This window comes from Lissotriton helveticus, chromosome 1_2 (assembly GCF_964261635.1).
Source record: "Lissotriton helveticus chromosome 1_2, aLisHel1.1, whole genome shotgun sequence".
NCBI lineage: Eukaryota > Metazoa > Chordata > Amphibia > Caudata > Salamandridae > Lissotriton > Lissotriton helveticus.
In genome coordinates this window covers 111,169,054-111,190,325 of record NC_136058.1, presented here as the reverse complement: position 1 = coordinate 111,190,325, position 21,272 = coordinate 111,169,054, and the positions used below count along the sequence as shown (strand labels likewise).

The 21,272-nt window shown below is 43.1% G+C and overlaps 1 protein-coding gene across 1 annotated transcript in view; it reads right to left on the bottom strand.

The window, feature by feature from the left end:
* The window catches only part of LOC144798715 (FRAS1-related extracellular matrix protein 1-like), a 1,110,445-nt gene that overhangs the window by 763,245 nt on the left and 325,928 nt on the right, over positions 1–21,272 (bottom strand). The window contains exons 14-15 of the mRNA XM_078669731.1: positions 15,386–15,594; positions 5,583–5,676 (exon numbers count right to left, since the gene is read on the bottom strand). Of these exons, the coding sequence (XP_078525857.1) occupies positions 5,583–5,676; positions 15,386–15,594 (303 nt within the window). The remainder of the gene's footprint in view (positions 1–5,582; positions 5,677–15,385; positions 15,595–21,272) is intronic.

Sequence of the window (21,272 nt, the reverse complement as noted above, 5' to 3'; positions counted from 1 at the left end):
GTCTTGCTGCCCCGCACTCACCTACCTCCTCCTGTCGCCAAATCACAGAGTATGAGAGCTGCTGCTGAATGCACGCAGCTCACCTCTTGCCGCCGGACCTGCTCACACTCGCATTCGCACACTCTGCTCACTCTGCTCCGGCTCTGACTCTACCAGCGTCCGCTTTTAGACTTTTACATTTTGGGGAGTAAGATGTAGGTAAGCCGTTTTAGGATTTGTGACAGAGTTCCTGTTTTTGCCTCTTGCTAGTCAATTTCCACCTTCTTTCCAAGACAAAACCTAAGGCTATTTAGTCTTGAAAATATGCCTTGATCAAGTTCCTGGCAGTAACGTGTAGCTGGGAGTGCCCGCACCTTATTCACGTCTACTGACGTCAATGGCATAACTGGAATACCTACTCGGTTGCAAGACTTCAGCCTGCCGCAGACAACGCTGCTGACAAGCAGGAAAACATGGAGTGGAGTAACCTCCTGCACTGAACCGGACCTCAGATGCAGTGACTAAGTAAAGGAAGCACTGTATCGACCATTTTTGATTGATTTCATATTCTGTAATTTCATGCCCTACTTTATAGATGGATCATGACTTCATTTTGAACTATGATAATAATTTACTCGCACTGCACGTTCCATAGTGCAATAAATAGTAAGTTCAGTATCATCCAAGTCGTAGATAGGCACCTTAACGATCTTGGAAAGATCAAAGATCAAAGCGACCTATGACCCTGCTCGCAGGCAGGTCGCTCCCCACGCTGCTGCACGGCTCTGACTGCGTTGTTTTTGCCTAATCTTGTATTTTTCCCCTGTGCCTAACTTGCTTTCTTGCCCAGACTTGTTTTTATTGCTCTGTGCCTGTACTTGTTTTCTTGCCTAAACTTGTTTTTCCTTCCTGTGCCCAGTTCTCCCGCGGCCCCCGCCTTTCTTTCCTGCCGCTGCGTCCCTGCGACCCCGCCCACCTGCAATCCCATTCGCCGCCGCGCTCCCGCCTCCCAGCTGCTCCTTTCTTCCACATCCCCTCATATGGAAGCCCGCCCAGCGCCAGGACCCCTGACACCACAAACGCCACGACGCCCGACACCGATACGATGCCAGAACCCTCCACGCACTCAACACAGGACGATCACACACCTGCTTCCTGGCCGCCCGAAGCGCACCCACGGAGCTTTCACCTGCCGGAACTGCAGCTTCACAAGCATCCGCCCCACCATGCTGCTGACCAGGTAAGAACTCAACCACCTCAGATGCATCCTTCTCAACACCCACTCCGCCCGAAAACATGCCGTTGAACTCTGGGACCTACTCGACTCAACCTCCCCAGACGTCACCTTCCTGACGGAGACCTGGCTGAACCCCACCTCGGCACTCGACATAGCCATAGCCGTCCTGGAAGGCTACAAGATCACCCACAAGGACCGCACAAACAGAGCGGGAGGAGGAACCGCCATCGTCCACAGGAACACTTTCAGAGTCTCAACTAACACCGACGACACCCTCAGCTCCACCGAACACCTGCACTTCCAGGTGCACACCGACCCCAACACCACCCTCAGAGGAACCCTCATCTTCAGACCGCCCGGACCCCGACCACAGTTCAGCAACTCCATCGCCGACTTCGTCAGCACACACGCCCTCGCCTCCATGGACTACATCCTCCTCGGGGACCTGAACTTCCACCTCGAGAACAATGACGACACCAACTCCACCACCCTGATCAACAACCTAGCCAACCTCAGACTCAGACAACTCATCACAACACCCACCCACTCCACCGGTCACACGCTTGACCCCATCTTCTCCGCAAGCCCCCACGTCTCCTTCAACCATACCACCGAACTCCACTGGACCGACCACCGCTGCATCCACTTCACCTTCAAGAAACCCACCACGCACCCAACAGATACATCACCGCTGCTGGAGCAAAGTCACCAAAGACCAGCTAACCACCACCCTCGTCCAGAGCCCACCGGCCGACCATACCGACCCCGACACCACCGCCCGCAACCTCAGACAGAGGATCAACGACTGCGCCAACACCCTCGCTCCGATCAAGAAACCTTCCAACAATCATACCAACAAGAAAGCCAGCTGGTTCACTGAAGACCTCCGTGCCTCCAAGCAAACCTGCCGAAAGCTGGAGAAGATCTGGCTCCGTGAACAAACACCGGACAGCCACACCCACCGCCCACAAGAATGCCACCCGCAGACACCATCACCTCATCAGATCCACCAAAAGGGCCTCCTTCAAAGACCGCCTAGACAACAACGCGTACAGCAGCAAAGAGCTCTTCAACATCGTGAAGGAACTCTTCAACCCCACCTCCAACACCAACGACGTCCCACCCTCGCAAGACCTGTGCGAATCGCTGGCCACCTTCTTCCACCGCAAGATCACAGACATCCACGACAGTTTCAACGCCACGACTGCCCCGACAACCACTGGGCCTCCGCCCCCACGACCACCATCCGCACCAACCGCCTGCTCTACTGGACCAACATCAACGACGATGACACCATCAAGATCATGAACACCATCCACACCGGATCTCCGTCAGATCCATGCCCACACCACATCTTCAACAAAGCCAGCACATCCATCGCACCCCATCTCCGGAAAGTCATCAACACCTCCTTCGAGACAACAACCTTCCCGGAGAGCTGGAAGCACGCCGAGATCTACGCCTTACTCAAGAAACCCAAGGCGCACACCAAGGACCTCAAGAACTTCCGGCCCATCTCCCTGCTCCCGTTCCCGGCAAAGGTCATCGAGAAGACCATCAACGAACAACTGACCGGTTACCTCGAGGAGAACAACATCCTGGACCCTTCCCAGTCCGGGTTCCGCAGCAACCACAGCACCGAGACTGCCCTCATCGCCGCCACCGATTACATCAAGTCCCTGCTGGACAATGGAGAAACAGCAGCCCTCATCCTCCTGGACCTGTCAGCCGCCTTCAACACGGTCTGTCACCACACACTACGAACACGCCTCCACAATGCTGGGATCCAAGAGAATGCCCTGGACTGGACCACCTCCTTCCTCTCCGGCAGAACACAGAGCGTCCGCCTTCCCCCCTTCTGCTCCAAAGCCACCAAGATCATCTGCGGCGTACCCCAGGGCTCATCCCTCAGCCCAACCCTGTTTAACATCTACATGGCACCGCTCGCCCACGTCGCCCGTCGGCACGACCTCAACATCCTCTCCTACGCCAATGACACCCAGCTGATACTCTCCCTCACCAAGGACCCCCACACCGCCAAAACCAACCTTCACGAAGGAATGAAGGCCGTTGCTGAATGGATGAGGAATAGCCGACTGAAGCTGAACTCGGACAAGACGGAGGTCCTCATCCTCGGATCCAACCCTTCGGCCTGGGACGATTCCTGGTGGCGACCGCACTGGGAACCGCTCCAACACCCACCGACCACGCACTCAACCTAGGGGTCATCCTCGACTCCACCCTCTCCATGACTAAACAGGTCAACACCTTCTCCTCCTCCTGTTTAAACACCCACCGCATGCTCCATAGGATCTACAAGTGGATCCCCACTGAAACGAGAAGAACAGTCACCCAGGCCCTTGTCAGCAGCAGGTTGGACTATGGAAACGCCCTCTACGCAGGAGCCTCGGCCAAACTCCTGAGACGGCTCCAACGCATCCAGAACGCCTCTGCACGCCTGATCCTCGACATTCCTCACCGCAGCCACATCACACCCCACCTGAGAGACCTGCACTAGCTCCCGGTCAACAAGAGGATAACCTTCAAGCTCCTCACCCACGCACACAAGGCACTCCACAACACCGGACCAACGTACCTCAACAGACAACTCAGCTTCTACATCCCCACCCGCCAGCTCCGCTCCGTCGACCTCGCCCTCGCTACAGTCCCCCGCTTCTGAAGAGCGACCTCAGGCGGCAGATCGTTCGCCGCCAAGACCTGGAACACCCTCCCCATCCACCTACGGCAGACCCAAGACCTGCTGACCTTCAGAAAACTCCTCAAGACCTGGCTTTTCGAGCAGTAGCAGCATTCCCCACCCCAGCGCCTTGAGACCCTCACGGGTGAGTAGTGCGCTTTACAAATGATATGATTGATTGATTGATTGATTGATTGAAAGGTTAAGCTGGCCCCTCAGGGGTTTGACACTGTGATTGCATCTGTAAAGACTTACATCACTGAGCAATGAAAGGTTCCTCTGTGGATGTGGTGAACTGGATTTTGGAATGTCTAGATGATGCCTGAACTTCTAAAATGTCAGTAGGCTGAGGTAAAGACGTCCATAAAGGTGACAAACCCAGCTACCTTACTAGATTGCCCTATAACCCTCTATTTTTTCGTCAAATCTTCTGCATGAGGTGTGCGTATTTCTTTGGTTGCCTTTTTTCTCTTTAGTCATTTGTTTGCAACTTTCTGACCTTAATTTTACTTCTATATTCATCTCTTCTCTGCAAGATTGTATTTTACTTTGATAATACCAGTGCAATATTTTATGTGCCACTACCGCTGTTAAACAAGCATTGGCATAGCCAATAGGTCTCGCCTTTGGGACCTTATAAGTATTTAGTTATGCAGCACAATATCCTTTGTGCAACATCAGCTGTTGCATGGCTAAACACTTATAAGGTCCCAAAGGCGAAACCTATTGGCTATGCCAATGCTTGTTTCATACAGCTTACTGTTAGGTTGTTCTGATTTCACAGGAACTGCTGCTTTGGCACGGTGGTAGCCACAAAATTTTGCAATGGTTCTTCCACTGTGAATTCTGCTCCACTGTCGATTCTAATCAGAGCGAGGGAATTTCACATTTATAGAGTTAACATCTGCATGCCATCCTTGCTTGCAGTAAATGGCTACAATCGATATGCCAGTGCTTATTTTGGGGGACCCACACTTATTTTCCTCTATCAGATATTTACTGAGTGAAGGAGAAGGAAAACACAATTGGAAAGGAGGGGAAAGAAAAAGACGGCAAAACCGTCAGAAATCAGATATCAGCGCGATAGGAGAGCACAGTTTAGGCACCGGCACTGCCTTTCACAAATTAAGCACTGCATGCCTCATCCTCTGCTGCAGCCTCACCATCGCATGACAAAGAGAGTATACACATGACATTGAGAAGAAAAATATGAGAGGTGATTGCCTGACAACTAAAGTGCACAAAAAATGAGGTTGTGGAGGAATGATAGAGAGCTGGATAGATAAATGCACAGACAGGCAGATAGATAGATAGATAGATAGATAGATAGACAGACAGACAGACAGACAGACAGACAGACAGACAGACAGACAGACAGACAGACAGACAGACAGACAGACAGACAGATAGATAGATAGATAGATAGATAGATAGATAGATAGATAGATAGATAGATAGATAGATAGATAGATAGATAGATAGATAGATAGATCTCGTCAACAGAGAGCTGCATGAAAAGACGGACAGACATCCTTTAGTAATTTAAACTTTTAAAGTTTGAAATATTCTTTTCATGAATGCAAATATATAAAATACATTAAAGTACTTGTGTATTTACTGATACATTTTTTATGTTCTAATTAAAGTCTAGCTCACGTTTTTCATTACCTGCACTCTTAACACTCCATCTGCAGCGTTGAATCCATCTGTTACAGTAAATATAACTGCATCTTCATATGTTTCTGAATCATCATGCTGGTACCTTTGAATGCAATTATGAACATCGTTCATTAATATTGCGTGACAGGATTACTAAATTGTTTCGTCTTTATCAGATTGGTTGTATCGCTGTGTTCGGTAGCAACAGCACGTAACAAACTGAGAATTCAACTACTTTTTGAACAATTACAAATAGAAATATTTAAAAAGTCTAACTAAGTTATGTTAGTCAAGGGGAACCATATGGATGACCCCAACAAGGGAATATGGATGGCTGACTCCCGACTTCCTGGCCCATTAAAAGACTAGCCTCTCATTTCATTGATCGATCTCTTAACCACCTCGTGTCTTGATTGGACAAAGTAAAGCTGGCTGTTCGGCTTTAAAACAGTGCCAGTTTGCAGTCTTTTGAAGTAATCTGGTAATGTCATTGCCTGGTTACAGTACAATTATTTTACAGATTTGTTGTTCGCGTGGCATGCAATTTTGATTGTTAGGATGACTTATCTTGGCCTTATGGAGAGCAACAACTATAAACCAAGGGTGAACCATCCCTTCACGGAGAAGGTTATTGAAAAATGCATGCTGTTAGTTTAGATTCATTTTTAGATGATGATCAGGTTCAAGGTGAGGTATCAGTTTGACTATGCCCTAAGTGTACCACTTTGTCTGCTATAAAGCAGAGGGTGAACGTTGTATATTCAGCGGCAGCTCCTCCATTAAAGCGGAGCAGTGCAAACAAGAAAAATAAAATGATAACAAAAACAATGTTATTATCATTTTATTTTTCAGCACTAGGACAGTCTAGGTCGGGGTTGGGCTATCCTGACAGAGCGGGGAGGAGAAGTGGTGGGCACCATAAGTACGCATGTCAATGTGGCCAGCCGTCTTACAACAGCCATACCGACATGTGCACTTACCATTTCTCCAAAAAAAGGCTGTGTTTCACAGGCGGGTGGAGAACAGACACTTGCTCCCAGGCCCTGTCTGAGGCCCAAACCCAGCCGCTCCGACCAATTCCAGCACTTCTCTCATGCTCGTAGTAGTATTACCAGCATGACAACCGTGTCATGATTGGCTGAGAGTATTCTGGGAGCCTGTGCACTGCCAGTAGTTGACAGGAATAGAAGAGGATGGAGGCGGCAGCCGGCAAGTATGTAATCTTTTAATTCCCACCTCGGTGACCCACCACTGTTACGCAGCCGCCGCCACTGTGTATATTCAGTATTGCAGTATGCCGCCATTTGTCTTCTGGTGCAGCTCGATAAGTGACTTTTTTTTTGATTTCGAGAAAATTTTATTGATAAAGAAGTGATATATAGTAGAAGGATCAGAATACAATTCAAGTGATACATTAATGTAAGAGAACTATACAATCAGGGGCTAAGCTTGAGAAATAATCCATGTAAATGCATATACAATTAAAAGTAGCCAGTTATACAGTATAGGATCCAATTAGGGAAAAGCTACTAGCCAGGAACTAAACAAACGTATCACTATCAAATATGGGGATGGGGACAAGGGAGGAAATAGCATAAAAGAAAAGAGGAAAGAAGAGAGAAAGCAATAGAAGGGTGAAAGGGAGTAGAGGACAGGAAAGAGAAGAGAAAGAAGAAGAAAAGGGAAGAAAAAGAGGAAGGATTCCCACAGGACTAACCAACCAAGAAAATTATAAGACAACACCTAGACAGACATATCAAAAGGAAACTGAGGAACCAACCCTTTTGAGGACAACTCCATATAATCATCCAAAGCTTTCCAAACCCCACTAGAAATAGAAGGAGAGAAGTGAGCTTGATCAACCGACGTGTGAGCACTGCGTAAAAAGGAAACCCAGGCCCACCATGTATGATAGGAAACCAAAGAGAAGGATTTCCATTCCATAAGAATGATTTTCACAGCAATAGAGAGGAGAAGATCCAACAATTGTAATTCCAGTGGATCCAATGGGAGAGGAATAGGGGCAGCCAGTGGGCCCAATAAAATTAAAGGGAAAGAAAGTTGGAACTGAATACCAAAAATAAGAGAGAGATGTTTATGGATGAGGTCCCAAAAAGGCTGAAGCAACGAGCAACCAAAGAACATATGGTGAAAATCGCCTGGCAACAAACCACAACTCCAGCATAGGTTATCATCCTTAAGATTCAGCGAGTGAAGACGCACAGGCGTCCAATGAAGGAGATTGATAGAGAAAAACTTAGATTGCATTAAAGATGGTGCAATTTTATTACGAAGAGAGAGTTTACCAATTAATTGCCAAGTCTCCGAGGAGATATGATCTGTAATAGCAGGATCAAAGTGATGTAACCATTTTTGCTGCGCAACCGTCTGTGCAGGTAGAGAAGCAGATGACAAAAATTTATAAATTTTAGAAGCGACGTGACCAGATTTGATCCAAATATGAAAAAGTGAGATGATAGAAGAAGTAGGATGAAGACGGACTTTAGCAAGGGCCACTTTAATTTTTAGAAAAGTATAAAAATCAAGATTTGTCAAAGAATGTCTTTGAGCCAAGGTGGAAAAAGGTAATGGTTGATCAGAAGCATCATACAGATGCTTAACAAGCGAGATCCCTTTATCTACCCAGTAGGCCATAAGGTTGGGAGTAATGTTGAGTTTAATTTTGGAATTTCGCCAGATAGATGACCACCTAGTTTTGTGTAAAGGAATTGCCACCTTCTTGTCTACTTTCCTGACCGCAGCAATTGTATCAATAATGATAGACCGAGAAAACAGGATATGTAAACTAGATGTCGTGCAAAAAGAAGCAGTAGGCAAAGGGGATGCTAATTCTTGTTCTATGAGCAACCAAGAGGGAACATGAACAGATGGAGGAGAAAACCATAAAGCTCCTTGAGAGGCCAGAAAGGCAGTTTGGTATTTTTCCCAATCAGGAAAATTGCAGCCCCCCATAACGCAAGGACGACGCAAAAATTTGTAGGCAAGTCTAGCACGTTTGTCATTCCACAGAAATTTAGAAGTCAGACCATCGATTTCACGAAAAAAGGAATCTGATAATTTAACCGGAAGCATGGATGAAACAAAATTAATAATCGGTGTGATCATCATTTTGAGAGTCTGGAGGCGACCCCACCATGAAATATGTTTCGGAGACCATGTATCCAAAAGACGACGGACTTTAAGGAGAGTCTGGGATTCATTATAGGCAGTGGTAGCATAGAGAGTAGAACAGAAATAAATCCCTAAGTATTTCAGATGTGTAGATTGCCACTTAAAGCCCGCTGAGCCAATATGAGAGGGGAAACAATAGGCATTCAAAGGGAACATTTCCGTCTTATCTTTATTTAGGGTATACCCTGAAACCGATGAAAAGAGGGAAATGATATTTGAAAGAGCAGGGATTGCCAAAGCAATATCATCAGAAAATATGAGAACATCATCCGCGTACGCAGCAGTTTTAATACAGTGAGGCCCGAAACAAAAACCTTTAATATCCGGGAGTAACTCAATCAGTCGAAGAAGAGGGTCAATAGATAGTAAAAATAAAAGTGGGGATAAAGGACACCCCTGTCTAGTGCCCTGACGAAGATTAAAAAACGACGATGTAGCACCATTAACTCTAATGTTAGCTTTAGGTTGAGAATATAAGGACATTATCATATTAATGAAAGAGTCACCAAGAATGTGCGCGCATAAAACAGCACGAAGAAATGGCCAAGAGACCTTGTCGAAGGCCTTTTCCGCATCAAGGGCCAAGGCCGCGGCAGGGAGTTGAGATCTTTTGGCAGCACCAAGAACATGACAAAAAGTGCGTATATTGTCACGCGCAAGACGGCCTTTCACAAAACCAGTTTGGGAGGGATGAACAAGATGAGGGATAAAGGATTCTAATCTTTTGGCCAGAATTTTAGCAAAAATTTTAGCTTCCATGTTAAGGAGAGAAATAGGACGGAAGTTTTTAGGATCCGAATGATCTTTCCCTTCTTTCGGGATCACTACTATAGTAGCTTCAGCAGCCGTACCAGAAACAGATCCATTCTTAACAAAAGAGTCAAAGAGAGATTGTAATTTGGGAACAAGCGTAGAGAGAAAAGTTTTATAAAATAAAATTGGATAACCATCAGGGCCTGGAGCCTTGCCAGAACGAGTAGCTTTAATTGCGGAAATAATTTCTTCGGGGGAAATAGGCTTGTTTAGAAAAGTACGATCATCATCAGAGACCGACTGAATCGGAACCGAAGTTAAAAAAGCCTGACACCGGTCGAAAGTGGAAACATTAGAAGGAGTGTACAGTTTATCATAATAGTCACGAAAAACTTCAAGTATTTCCCCTGTTTGAAATTTTTTAGAACCTGTGTGGTCAGTAATAGAAGAGATTTGTGAGGACTTAAAAGAAAAATCCTGAAACTTAAAGGTAGCAGCCAAAATCTTCCCAGCACGATTTTTTAACAACAACTTCTTGGATTTCTGTGCCTGTACTCCAATATGAGCTCTTTTAGTAACAATGGTATTATATTTGTATTTTAGTTGTTTTATTAGCTGTAAACAAGATGAATGTTTAGATTGTCTAAAGGTGGCTTCCAGAGTTTTAATTTGAGATGATAAATCTGTAAGCTCCTTTTTAATATCCGAATTTCGTTTGGACATACACTTAATCACTTGGCCACGGAAAGTGCATTTAAATGAGTCCCATAGAACGACTGGGGAAGAGACAGAGCCTTCATTCTCATGAAAAAAAATGTCTATAGCTTTAGAAAATTCATCAACCTGAGAAGCATCTTGTAAAACTTCGGTATTTAATCTCCATGAACGACCGCGCCCTTTAGGGGCAAAGGAAGACAGTGTAAAGGTGACCGCCGCATGATCGGAAATCAAAATAGGATGTATAAGCGGAGAAGAGGAAGACGAAACAAGCGAAGAGTGAACCAGGAGATAGTCAATACGAGAGAAAGAAGAATGAGGCGAGGAGAAGAAAGAAAAATCACTACCAGTAGGGTTATGAAGTCGCCATAAATCTTGAAGATGAGTAAAGGAGCACATGTTAAGCATTTGTTTGTGAGATTTAGGAGGACGAAACTGAAATGCAGAGTTCCTGTCTAAAAGAGGGTCCATTGGTAAATTAAAATCTCCGCCTACAATAAGATTGCCAGAGTGCGGGGTGTAATTTAATTTTTTGGTAACCGACTTCCAAAAGGCCGGATCATCAACGTTAGGCGCATAGATATTCATCACATACAGTTCATGTTGACCATCCGACAACTTAGACAACAGCCAACGACCCTGAGAATCATGATCATAAGATAATATAGATAAACCAGAATTTTTTTAAACTAATGTAATGACCCCATTTCGTTTACCAGAGGCATCAGAACAGCAAACATCCGAAACCCATTCCTTCTTCAAAAACAACGCCTCTCTGTTAGAGACCTTGGTCTCTTGAAAAAGAACTAGGTCAGAAGACAGAGATTTACAGTAATCTAAGACTTTCGACCTCTTCACCGGATGATTCAATCCCTTAACATTAAGGGATAAAACATTTAAACCCGGCATGGAAAAACAGAAGAACAAAAAAAAAAAAAATGACATGGATGACAGAAAGAGAAGCAACCTTACATAAACAAGGAACAAATCTTCAGTCCTAGGAACCACGGAGGGAGAATCTATGTGGGGGATCCAAGAGAAAGAGGAGGAAAGAAGAGAAGAAAAGAGAAGAGAAAGGAGGGAGAGAGGAAGCAGGAGGGGAGGCCTAAAAAAGACCAACATCATACTAGGGAGAACGTGGAAAAGGCGAGTACGGGTCCCGTACAGTGAGGAAAAGTAATTGATCACAATAGCCCCAAAAAATAGCAAGCTGATAGCAGTAAAATATGAACTGGTAACAGACAAAATTAGCAACGCAAAGCTGCATAACTATGTGAGTAGGCATAACGTAACTTAAGCAAATTGTATAGACACATTTAGTCATCAATGTAATATCAGAGACATAGCAATAATAGGTAAAACTAGCAGAGAAACTGATTAGAAAAACAAAAATCAGAGGCAACTCATGAACAATAGATGAGTGTATAACGCGCAATATGCACATCCTAAAAGTAAAAACATAGCTAATGAACAAACTATACCTGTATATGATAACAATATATAATTGAAGTAGAAGAAATCGGAACCTACAAATAAGTAGGAAATAAAGGAAGAAAGACAATATCATGGATAAAAAAGTAAAAGATAGAAAATGACAGATATGAGAAAGAATAAGTAGCTAGTAAGAGAGAAACGTCGAGAAAAGAGAAAAGAGACTTGAAATAAATAATGACAGAAAGTAAGAGCAAGAAGAGCAGAATACAATCTGAATAGCCTGACTTTGGAAAGAAGGAGAGAGCAGAAAGCAGTAAGGGTCCAAAAGAACAGCAAAAGTCTATCAAATAACCTTGGAATTAAGATCGACATATAGCGATAACATGAACAGGCATAATGTACCTAAGCAGAATGTATAATTACATTTAGTTATTAGTCTAATATCAATAGATATAGTAATACCAATTATTATTATCAGAGAAAACTGATTAGAAAAACAAAAGCCTGAGGTAACTCATGAACAATAGATGAATGCATGGCAAACAAAAATGCATAACCTAAATATATAGTAATGAACAAACTATATCTGTATATGAGAAGAATATATAGTTGAAGTAGAGAAAAAACCGGAACATATAACTATGGAGGAAAGAAAGGAAGAAAGATAGTAAAATAGATAGAGAAGAGAAAGACAGAAAAAAGACAGAAATGAGAAAAAATAAGGTAACTAGTAAGAGATAAGCGTCTAGAAAAGAGAAAAATAGCTTGGACTCAACAACGACAGAAAATAAGAGCAAGAAAAGCAGGATGCAAGCTAAAGAGTATTACTCTGGAACAAAAGGAGAGAACAGGAAGCAGTGTGAACACCAGAAGAAAGAAAGAGTCTAACAAACAACCTTGGAAGTCAATAACAACATATAAGCTGAACATGAGAGAGGAGAGACCCAGGCATGCAAAAGAGTACAACCAAACGAAAGAAAAAGACAAATCAAGTGCCCGAGGCACCAGAAGACTGCGAAGTCGCTTTCTGAATCTCCATCTCTATCTCCAATTGGTTGTCCAGAAATGTAGATAAATCGGCCGGTTCATCGAAAATTCTTGAACGACCTTTATAAGTAATGCGGAACTTTGATGGACCAGAAAACGAAAAGGGAATGTCCATTTCAGAAAGACGCTTCCGAAGATTGAGGAAGCCCTTCCTCCTTATAACCGTATCTCTGGCAAAGTCCTGAGAAATTGAGATTCGCTGACCGTTCCAGATGACTTGTTTAGCTTTGCGCATATGAGAGAGAATCTGTTCAGTATGCTGATGTCGCAATGGCTTAAAAATAACTGCTCTTGGCTGGGTTGCCGATTTAGACCGAAACGTTGGAACACGATGTGCTCTTTCTATCTCAAATTCTCTGAGGAATGAGATTTGTAAGGTGTCCGGAATCCACTGAGATAAGAACTCTATCATAGATGATTTCTCTGAATCTTCCGGCAGGCCAAAAATGCGTAGGTTAGACCTACGGTTGCGATCTTCCTGCTCAGTGAGATCTCTTCGCAATGCCGCCATTGAGCGCTCCATGTGGTTGATGGATCTGGAGTGTTTCTGCATACCATCCTCTGCAGAACTGATTCGTGATTCCGTGGCAGATACACGAAGAGAGAGGGCTTTAAAGTCATTCCTGATAGCCGACACCTCCACTTGCAGCAAATCCGTATTAGTTTTTGTTGGCTGTGCAATATCATGCACCTCATTAAGGCGCATTAAAATGGTGGCCAGCGTGGAGGTAGTGTCTGTCTGAGCAGATTCAGGCGTAGGAGACACAGACTTAAGTCTCTTCAGTGACGTGCCAACCTCTTTAGAGTCTTTGTTACTCGTGGAGCGGCCCATACTTGTAGCCATGAAGGAGTAATCACAAAGAAAAAAATATGTAGCCACTTGAAGGAAAGAGAAGAGCAAAAACTGCGCAGACTACAGTCCAAAATGAGAAAAATAGCACACTGAGCTCAATGGGCGCTAATAAGATAATAGCGGCTGACTTATATGCAGGGCAGACAGGTAGCTAAAGAATGATAGAGCTACAAATAATTCAGGAGGGCACAGCACGGAGTTCGCAGAAAAAACCCCCACACCTGAATGAGATACCTGAGCTTAGAGAAAAATAGCGCGTAGGCACCTTAATTCCCAGCCAAGCAGCAAGAAAATAGCAGAAAAAAGGAAAAAATGTTACCAATGGCAGGCATCATAGAAGAAACACCCTCGGCAGCCACCACGACCTGAAACATTGTAGCACAAGCGGCATTCCTGAGGAGAAATGTCAACTGCGTCAGGAGCAGGAAATGGCGGCCGTCTGTGAGGGAAACGAGCGTCAGGCAGAAAGCATGCAGCTGGTGACCAAGATAGCAGGAAACCTCGTAAATCAGCTCCCTTCACATTCCGCTGTTGAATGCTGCCTTTTCCGCTCACAGGGGCAGTCGGGGAAAGGAGAAATCAGCCCGACGGGAGAACTCGCCTCGGAGCTCAAGCGCAGTCCGCCATGCTGAAGCGGCGCGCAAGCCACGCCCCCTCGATAAGTGACTTTTGATGCCAGTTGCCCCAGGGAAGTCACTGGCATTTTATTCCATTCTTTGAGAGCTTGAGGGAGTGGTTTCCTTGTGTGGCCCGAACATATCTTTCATTAAATATTACAGTTAGAATCCATAATGCGTTAGCAGTTTAGTCTCTATACAGTCTTATCAGTGTTTGGAGATATGATAAGAAGATAGCTGACCATTACACAGAGTTAAACAAGAAAATATTTGGCTGCCTAAACTAAAATTGAACAGGGTACCACATTTCTGACTGAATTTGTGACCATTTGCATTACGTTTCCACATCCACTTTTAGCACTGTTAATCTCCATGTGGATAATTTAGGGTTTATACAACAGGAGATTCACTATAAATGGATGTTCTACTGCCATGTCAAGGCCACGGATTCCCTTTCCCATGTAGAGATGGGTAAGTGGCAGGTTTGTATTGGGAAATCCTCAGCTTGCTCTCCTGGTTTTTACCTTTGACCTAGTGGCCTCTATGCCACAGAACTGTCAGGCCCCAGCAACAATTGCCCATCCTATTTAAAGCAGGATGACTATCACCACAGTTCTCTGCTTAAGACTGCCATGTGAGTTATGGGGAGAGGATGTGGCGCAGTGGCCAGAGCTGCTGACTCCAGAGCAGGGGATCCGGGTTTGAGTCTCAGCACTGGCTCAACATCCTGTGATTCTGGGCAAATCACTTAATCTCCCTGTGACCAGGGACAGCGCCTGGATACCCTCATGGGTGATAAGCCGCGCTTTATAAATCTACAAATTTAAATTTGATTTAATATGACAGTTCTGAGCAGGGAAGTAAATGAATGGCCATGACACGCAGGGAGAAAACTCCTCCCTGAAAATCCAAATAAACTGTGAAGTCAGTGCAAGTTACGCTGCGCCAACCCTACAAATTTTACTGCCTTCCCCGCAATTGCTGCACCGGCATTTGGAATTAAGGTGTTAGATAGTCCTGCTCAGCAGGCTGGGATTAGTAAATATGGTGACTGTAGTCTAATCTTAATAAGTCACATAAATAATGAAATACTGAATATTTCTGTTCAAGCATGTTTTATAAATAGGGTTTTTCATATTTTATTTTAAAAAAATACAAGTTTTTAATTTTACAGAAAACAATTGAAATAGCTTCCTTACCTAACTTTAAAAGTCTGCAGGTCTCCAAGAGTAAACATATCTCCTTCTTGCAGAATAACACCATGTGCTTCAACAGTACCATGAAGGGGGCGTTTCTTCACTTTAACTCTGATGTCATCATTTCTCGTGTCAATATCAGTCACCATGAGATTTTCTCCAGTGATGTACGAGCTGGACCCCTCTTCTGCTCTGATAGGATTGGTGAAAATCTGAAATAGGGATTCGTTATCAATCAGGAAAAACAACATGCAGGATGGCATGCACACTCTGCAGTGCTCCTAAGAATTCCCAGGTGCTGAACAATAAATATCCTTTTAACATATTGAAGAATGTATTTTATTCCTTATAACACATGGCAACAAGATCACCCATCCCATAAACAGCTCTAATGCTCGGTTCATATGCTTGATCATATGAAAGAGCATGGTTGCAGACATGAGGAATAAAAGTGAAATGTAGAGCAAATTTAAACACACCAAATCAGTGAGTAAATTGTTGCAAATCATAGAATTCGTACATACATTAGATTTAAAAAAGGCAGTAGCACAAAGTGAGTAGTAACACACAGAAAAACTGTCTTTCCTGTAATGAGCTCTAGTGAAAAATAAACATGTCATAAATGTCTCCTTTGTGCTAATCACTGTTCATTTTAAATATTCAAAATTATTACTATTGAGATTACGCTCAAATACCAATTCATCAACAGCCCCTCCGCACATTATCTTTTTATCCATAAACTATTTAAGAACTGTATCTACCTCTCCATCTTCTCTACAACCTGCCATTCAACTCATGTGCCACACCTTTCTGTAACTACATTTTCCTCAATGGCAAACAAACATCAGTAATCTTTTTAGGCTATTAGAACCCTGATTTCCCTTTGGTTTTTTTGACGCTCTTCTTAATCCTGACCCACTTTCCCGCACCATCTTTTACTTCCTTTGCCCCTGTTCATTTTTTAAAATATTTTGTATAATTGTCTTAAGCTTTTTCTCTCACAATACAGAAAGGAGTTCATCCTTTTGTCTCATGGGTGGTAGTGACTCGAAAAGACCACAGAATTTCTTTTAACTTCCTTCTCCTAACGCTAATCTCTTGACATGATACATTGTATAATCCCCTTAGTAGCACAGTTAAACCCCTGTATATGTCCATTCTCAGTAGGGAGATATATCAAAGTCACCTTGTGTTCAGTGCTCAAATGTATTAAATAATCCTTAATTTTTTTAATCTCATCTAAAAACCATTGCCAAATGTGACGGTGTACTTTCCTTTAAAAAAACAACATCATTTGTAGCACTATTAATTATCTATACTTCTGGCCACTTCACAGACATATAAATGATCTCCAAAATGTACCACCTACTATCATTGATGGTTCAGAGAGAGCCAACTATGCCAAAATCTACGTGTTCTCATGGCATACTGGGTTATTTTATTGGACATAGGGGGGGAAGGGGAGGTGGGGCATACTTTATTTTAGAGTTTATTCTGCTCTTTCACATTCAAAACATTTACTCACATGCCTACCCTCTTCCATGGATATATCCGACTGTCAATACATGGCACTCACTCATTTTTGTAGGAACAATGCCCAAATTCCCTTCATGTGAATAATCATTACTGTATCCTTCACATCCTAAACAGAATAACTGTCTCCCCACATGTGATATTCCCTATCCTTTTTCAGTTCTTTAATAAGCTCACAGAAATTTGGTTCCATCAAGCTCCTTTTACTTATCTTTCAGAGCAACCATTCCTTATGTACCCCTAACTTCTTTTAATGGAATAGTGCTCTTGACAGAAGGCCTGTAATTAAATTACACCTTAAACAAACAAGTTTATTTCTGTAATTTCATAAAGGCATGCTGTAAACCACCCTAAGTTAACTTTGCGAATGTTTTATTATCCATTTTCAAGTTTATTATGATAAATAAATTAGAAATCCTTACTGACAGCGACATTTCACCAATCTGTGTAAAGGTCGCTTTTGTTAATATAAGATGCTGTAGTCTTCTTCCAGTTTGCAGGAGAAATGTATTGGGCAACAACCATGTGACACCTTTAGGCCAGGCACCACAGCTGCTACTAAACACAATTCTAAAGTAAACAGGTTCGGAATCTCCTGACACAGACCCCTGGCACACCATTGAATAGTGAGAATTCTGCAGTAAAGTTTTATATTAAGCACAGATATTACAACACATCAAACACTATCAAACACAACAGCACCACGGAATTGACCCATCTACTCAATCACAACCATACTCACTAAAACAAGAAGGAAAGACCATATAAGACTATATAATTGTCCATACAATTATCAGACAGTGGAGAAAATACTTACAGAGAATAGAGGACTGGGAGACAACAAACTTGAGAACACAAAAAGGTATTCAATCACCCTCCATGCAACAATACAGCATGGTAAACAAAGTCAACTCCAGAGAAAATCTTCCAACCAACCCGGTGGCCAGCAGTTCCTCTGTATAGTACTCCTCTCCAGATTGCTGAGTGACGGTATGGTGCCCAGAAATCTGTGAAGGTCAGTGGATGCATTACCAAGAACACTGGACATATCATCCACAATACTGGAAGAAGTATCTCTACTCCCTCCGTCAAGCTGAAAGAATCTTTCAGTCTTTCTCATCAACTTCTTCCTAACAAAAACGTTTTTTATGAAACAAGGTGGCTCGTCTCAAATTATATATTTAACAGTTGTCTAGCATGACCCAATTGTCTCCCACTTCTTTCACCTTGACTGGTTCTGTAAACTTAGACAAACCCTGATTGGGACTTTCACCCAGTTCTCTTCATTAATACAATGAACATTGGCTCCTGGGTTCCAGACTCATGACAAACCTACGGCCTTAGCTCTTTCAACCGTGAAGGGACTAGTTTCATGACAGGGCACCTGCCTCTAATGAGTTCAAACAGCACTTTACCAATAACAGGGTGCACTGTGGTGCTAATGGCATGCCTTTCACTGCTCCTTGCTGATTCAACCTCGACTTTACTACTAACTCCAGGGTCCCTTTTACTAATCTGTTTACGGTCTCCACCTTCCCATTTCTTTGGGGATTGTATAAAGAGGGACCCATGTATTTAACACTTAACTGCTGTAGGAACGCACACCTCTCTTTAAAAATTACTCATGTATCATTGTCTATGACCAAGCTTGACAGAACACTTTCCCTATGGAAAGTCTCTCCAGGCACAGCAGCGGTACAGTGAATACTTATGTTATACATGAACACCACTTTCACACATGCTGCCTTGGCAGCTACAAGAACTACAGCATACATTTTTGCTGTTCAGGCAAAATCCAGAAAGGTCCAATGATATCTAGACACACTTTCTCCCAGGTACATCATGCATCACCAAGATTTTGGTTCTGTTGACAAGTCCCTACACAAACCTTCAAATGTTTCTCCACTTCCTTGCACACACCACACTCCAAAATCCAGGTTTTCATCTTATCCTGCATTCCCGGCCACGAAAACCTTTCTTTCAACCGTTTGCCCATAATAGATTGATCCAAATGTTCTCCATGGGCTAATGCAATAGGGTTAAGCCTAACTGAGGCACAAACTTATCACACCTAATTACTGCATGTTCTCCACAAAAAAACGTACACAACTACTACTTGCACATATGGACTGACTCCAGGTGAAACAACACTTTCTCTCCATGTAACGCTTTTACTGAAAATGTATGTTAAGAAGCCTACTGAAATCTGAGTTGCATGCACGGCAGGATATCAAAAATGGCTCCATACAATTCCTACTAGCAAGTGATTGCTGTCATCAGGATTGTTTGCCTAGATGTGGTGCCTTATTTTTAAGTCACTCAATGGGAGACGTCCTAAATTTGTGAACAGCCTGATCAACAAGCACGTTACCACACACAATCTTCGTTCAGCACGTAAGCTACTTCTGTCCACCCCCTCTTTTAAATTGAAGCGTACTAGTGGTGCCAGGTTTTCCATTTTGGTCCCCATGTTCTGGAACTCTCTTCCCTCTGAAATACGTCTCTGTACCAACCTTCTCAGTTTCTGAAGCCTCCTTAAAACCTGGCTTTTCCATCAGTCCTTCTAAATGTGCATTAGAACTTGGGTATCAATCAAAGTAGCGCCATGAAACATCCCCGGTGCACGTGCGCCTTATACATTTATTTTAACATAGCATGTGTCTGGTCAACTCATCACCTAAAAGTTGTGTAAATAAAAGATGCTGTAGTCTTCTTCCAGTTTGTAGAAGTAATTTATTGGGCAACAACCCTGTGACACATTTAGGCTAGGCACCACAGGTGCAACTGGCAAACACAGTTGTAAGGTAAACGGTTACGGAATTTTGGGAATGTACCCCCGGACCACCATTGCATAGTGAGAATTCTACTGAAAAGCACTATACATTAAATACAGACTTTACTGCACTTACATATCACAGTAATACTCTAACCCCTCCGCTGCTAGGCCTCCCCCTGTGCTAAGCCTTTTTTTGGCTATTTGAGTTAGTTGGCACTTAGGCCCCTGTAACTTTATGTCCACATAAGGTATCCATGATGAATTTATGTCCTTTTCTTCCAGCATCATGGGGATTTTAAAGGTAGGCAGGATTTTTGGATTTCCCTGGAGGGGACCCAAAAATTAGCCAAAATAAAATAATTTCTTTCTTTTATTTTTTAAACAGGGAAAAAGTACTGCAAAAGAAAGCATCTGTTTTTTCCCTGCGAATGGTATCAACAAACAGTTTGTGGTGCTGAAATCACCATCTTTCAGTGACATACAGATTTTTGTCAGAAAACCAACGTTTGTTTACAGAGTTTTGGAATTTTACTGGGACACAGCCTATTTTCGCTACTTTTTGTGCTTTTAACCACCTTCCAGTTAGTGGTAGGAATGGGTGTGAAAGCAATAATGGATCTTGAAAAGCTATACATTTCTGAAAAGTAGATACAACTCTGAATTCTGCAATGGGTCACTTGTGTAGACCCTTCAAGATTTTTTATAGAAACTAACAGTTGAAACATTGAAAATGAGTCGAAAGAAACTGGCATTTGTGCCAAGGTTTTCACCTGTAACTTCTTCTAAGTATGACAGATTTTTTAAAGCAATATACTGTTACATCTGCTAGACCCTTCTGATTGTGGGGATATATAGTACTTGTAGGTTCACCAAGAACCTGAGGAACCCAGAGCCAATAACTGAGCTGTGTCTTGCAATGTTTTTTCATTGCGTAATGGGTATATAGCAATTCATTTGGTAAAATATAAAGCGTGAAAAATAGCTATCAAGGACACATATGTATTTCTGAAATCAGAACGAAATATAGAGTTCAGAAGGAGTAGCTATATGAACATCTCCAAAATTGTGGGTACCCATACTAGCATGTGAATTATAGGACATTTTTCAGAGTGACTTCTTTTTTATACCTTGTCTTACATTTGGAAGGCAGAAATGCTAGAAAGTAAATAGGTAATAACAGTTGCTCTACAATTCTGTGTTCCCCTAAGTCTCCCAATACAAAATGGTACCTCACTTGTGTCGGTAGCCCTAATGCCCACGACAGGAAGCGGCCCAAAAAGCAACGTGCATACACCACATTTTCACATTGAAAACAGATCCTTTTTTTTGCAAAGTGCCTAACTGTGGATTTTGAACCCAAGCTCAGCCGGCACCTAGAGAAACTTAGCAAACCTATACATTTTCGAAAACTACACACACTCAGGAATTCAGGATGGAGTGACTTGAGTGGCTCTCACCAGGTTCTGTTACCCGGAATCCCTTGCAAATCTCGAACTTTGTAAAAAAAAACATTTCCTCACATTTCTGTGATGGAAAGTTCTGGAATCTGTGTAGAGCCACATCATTCCTCAAACTTGGCAT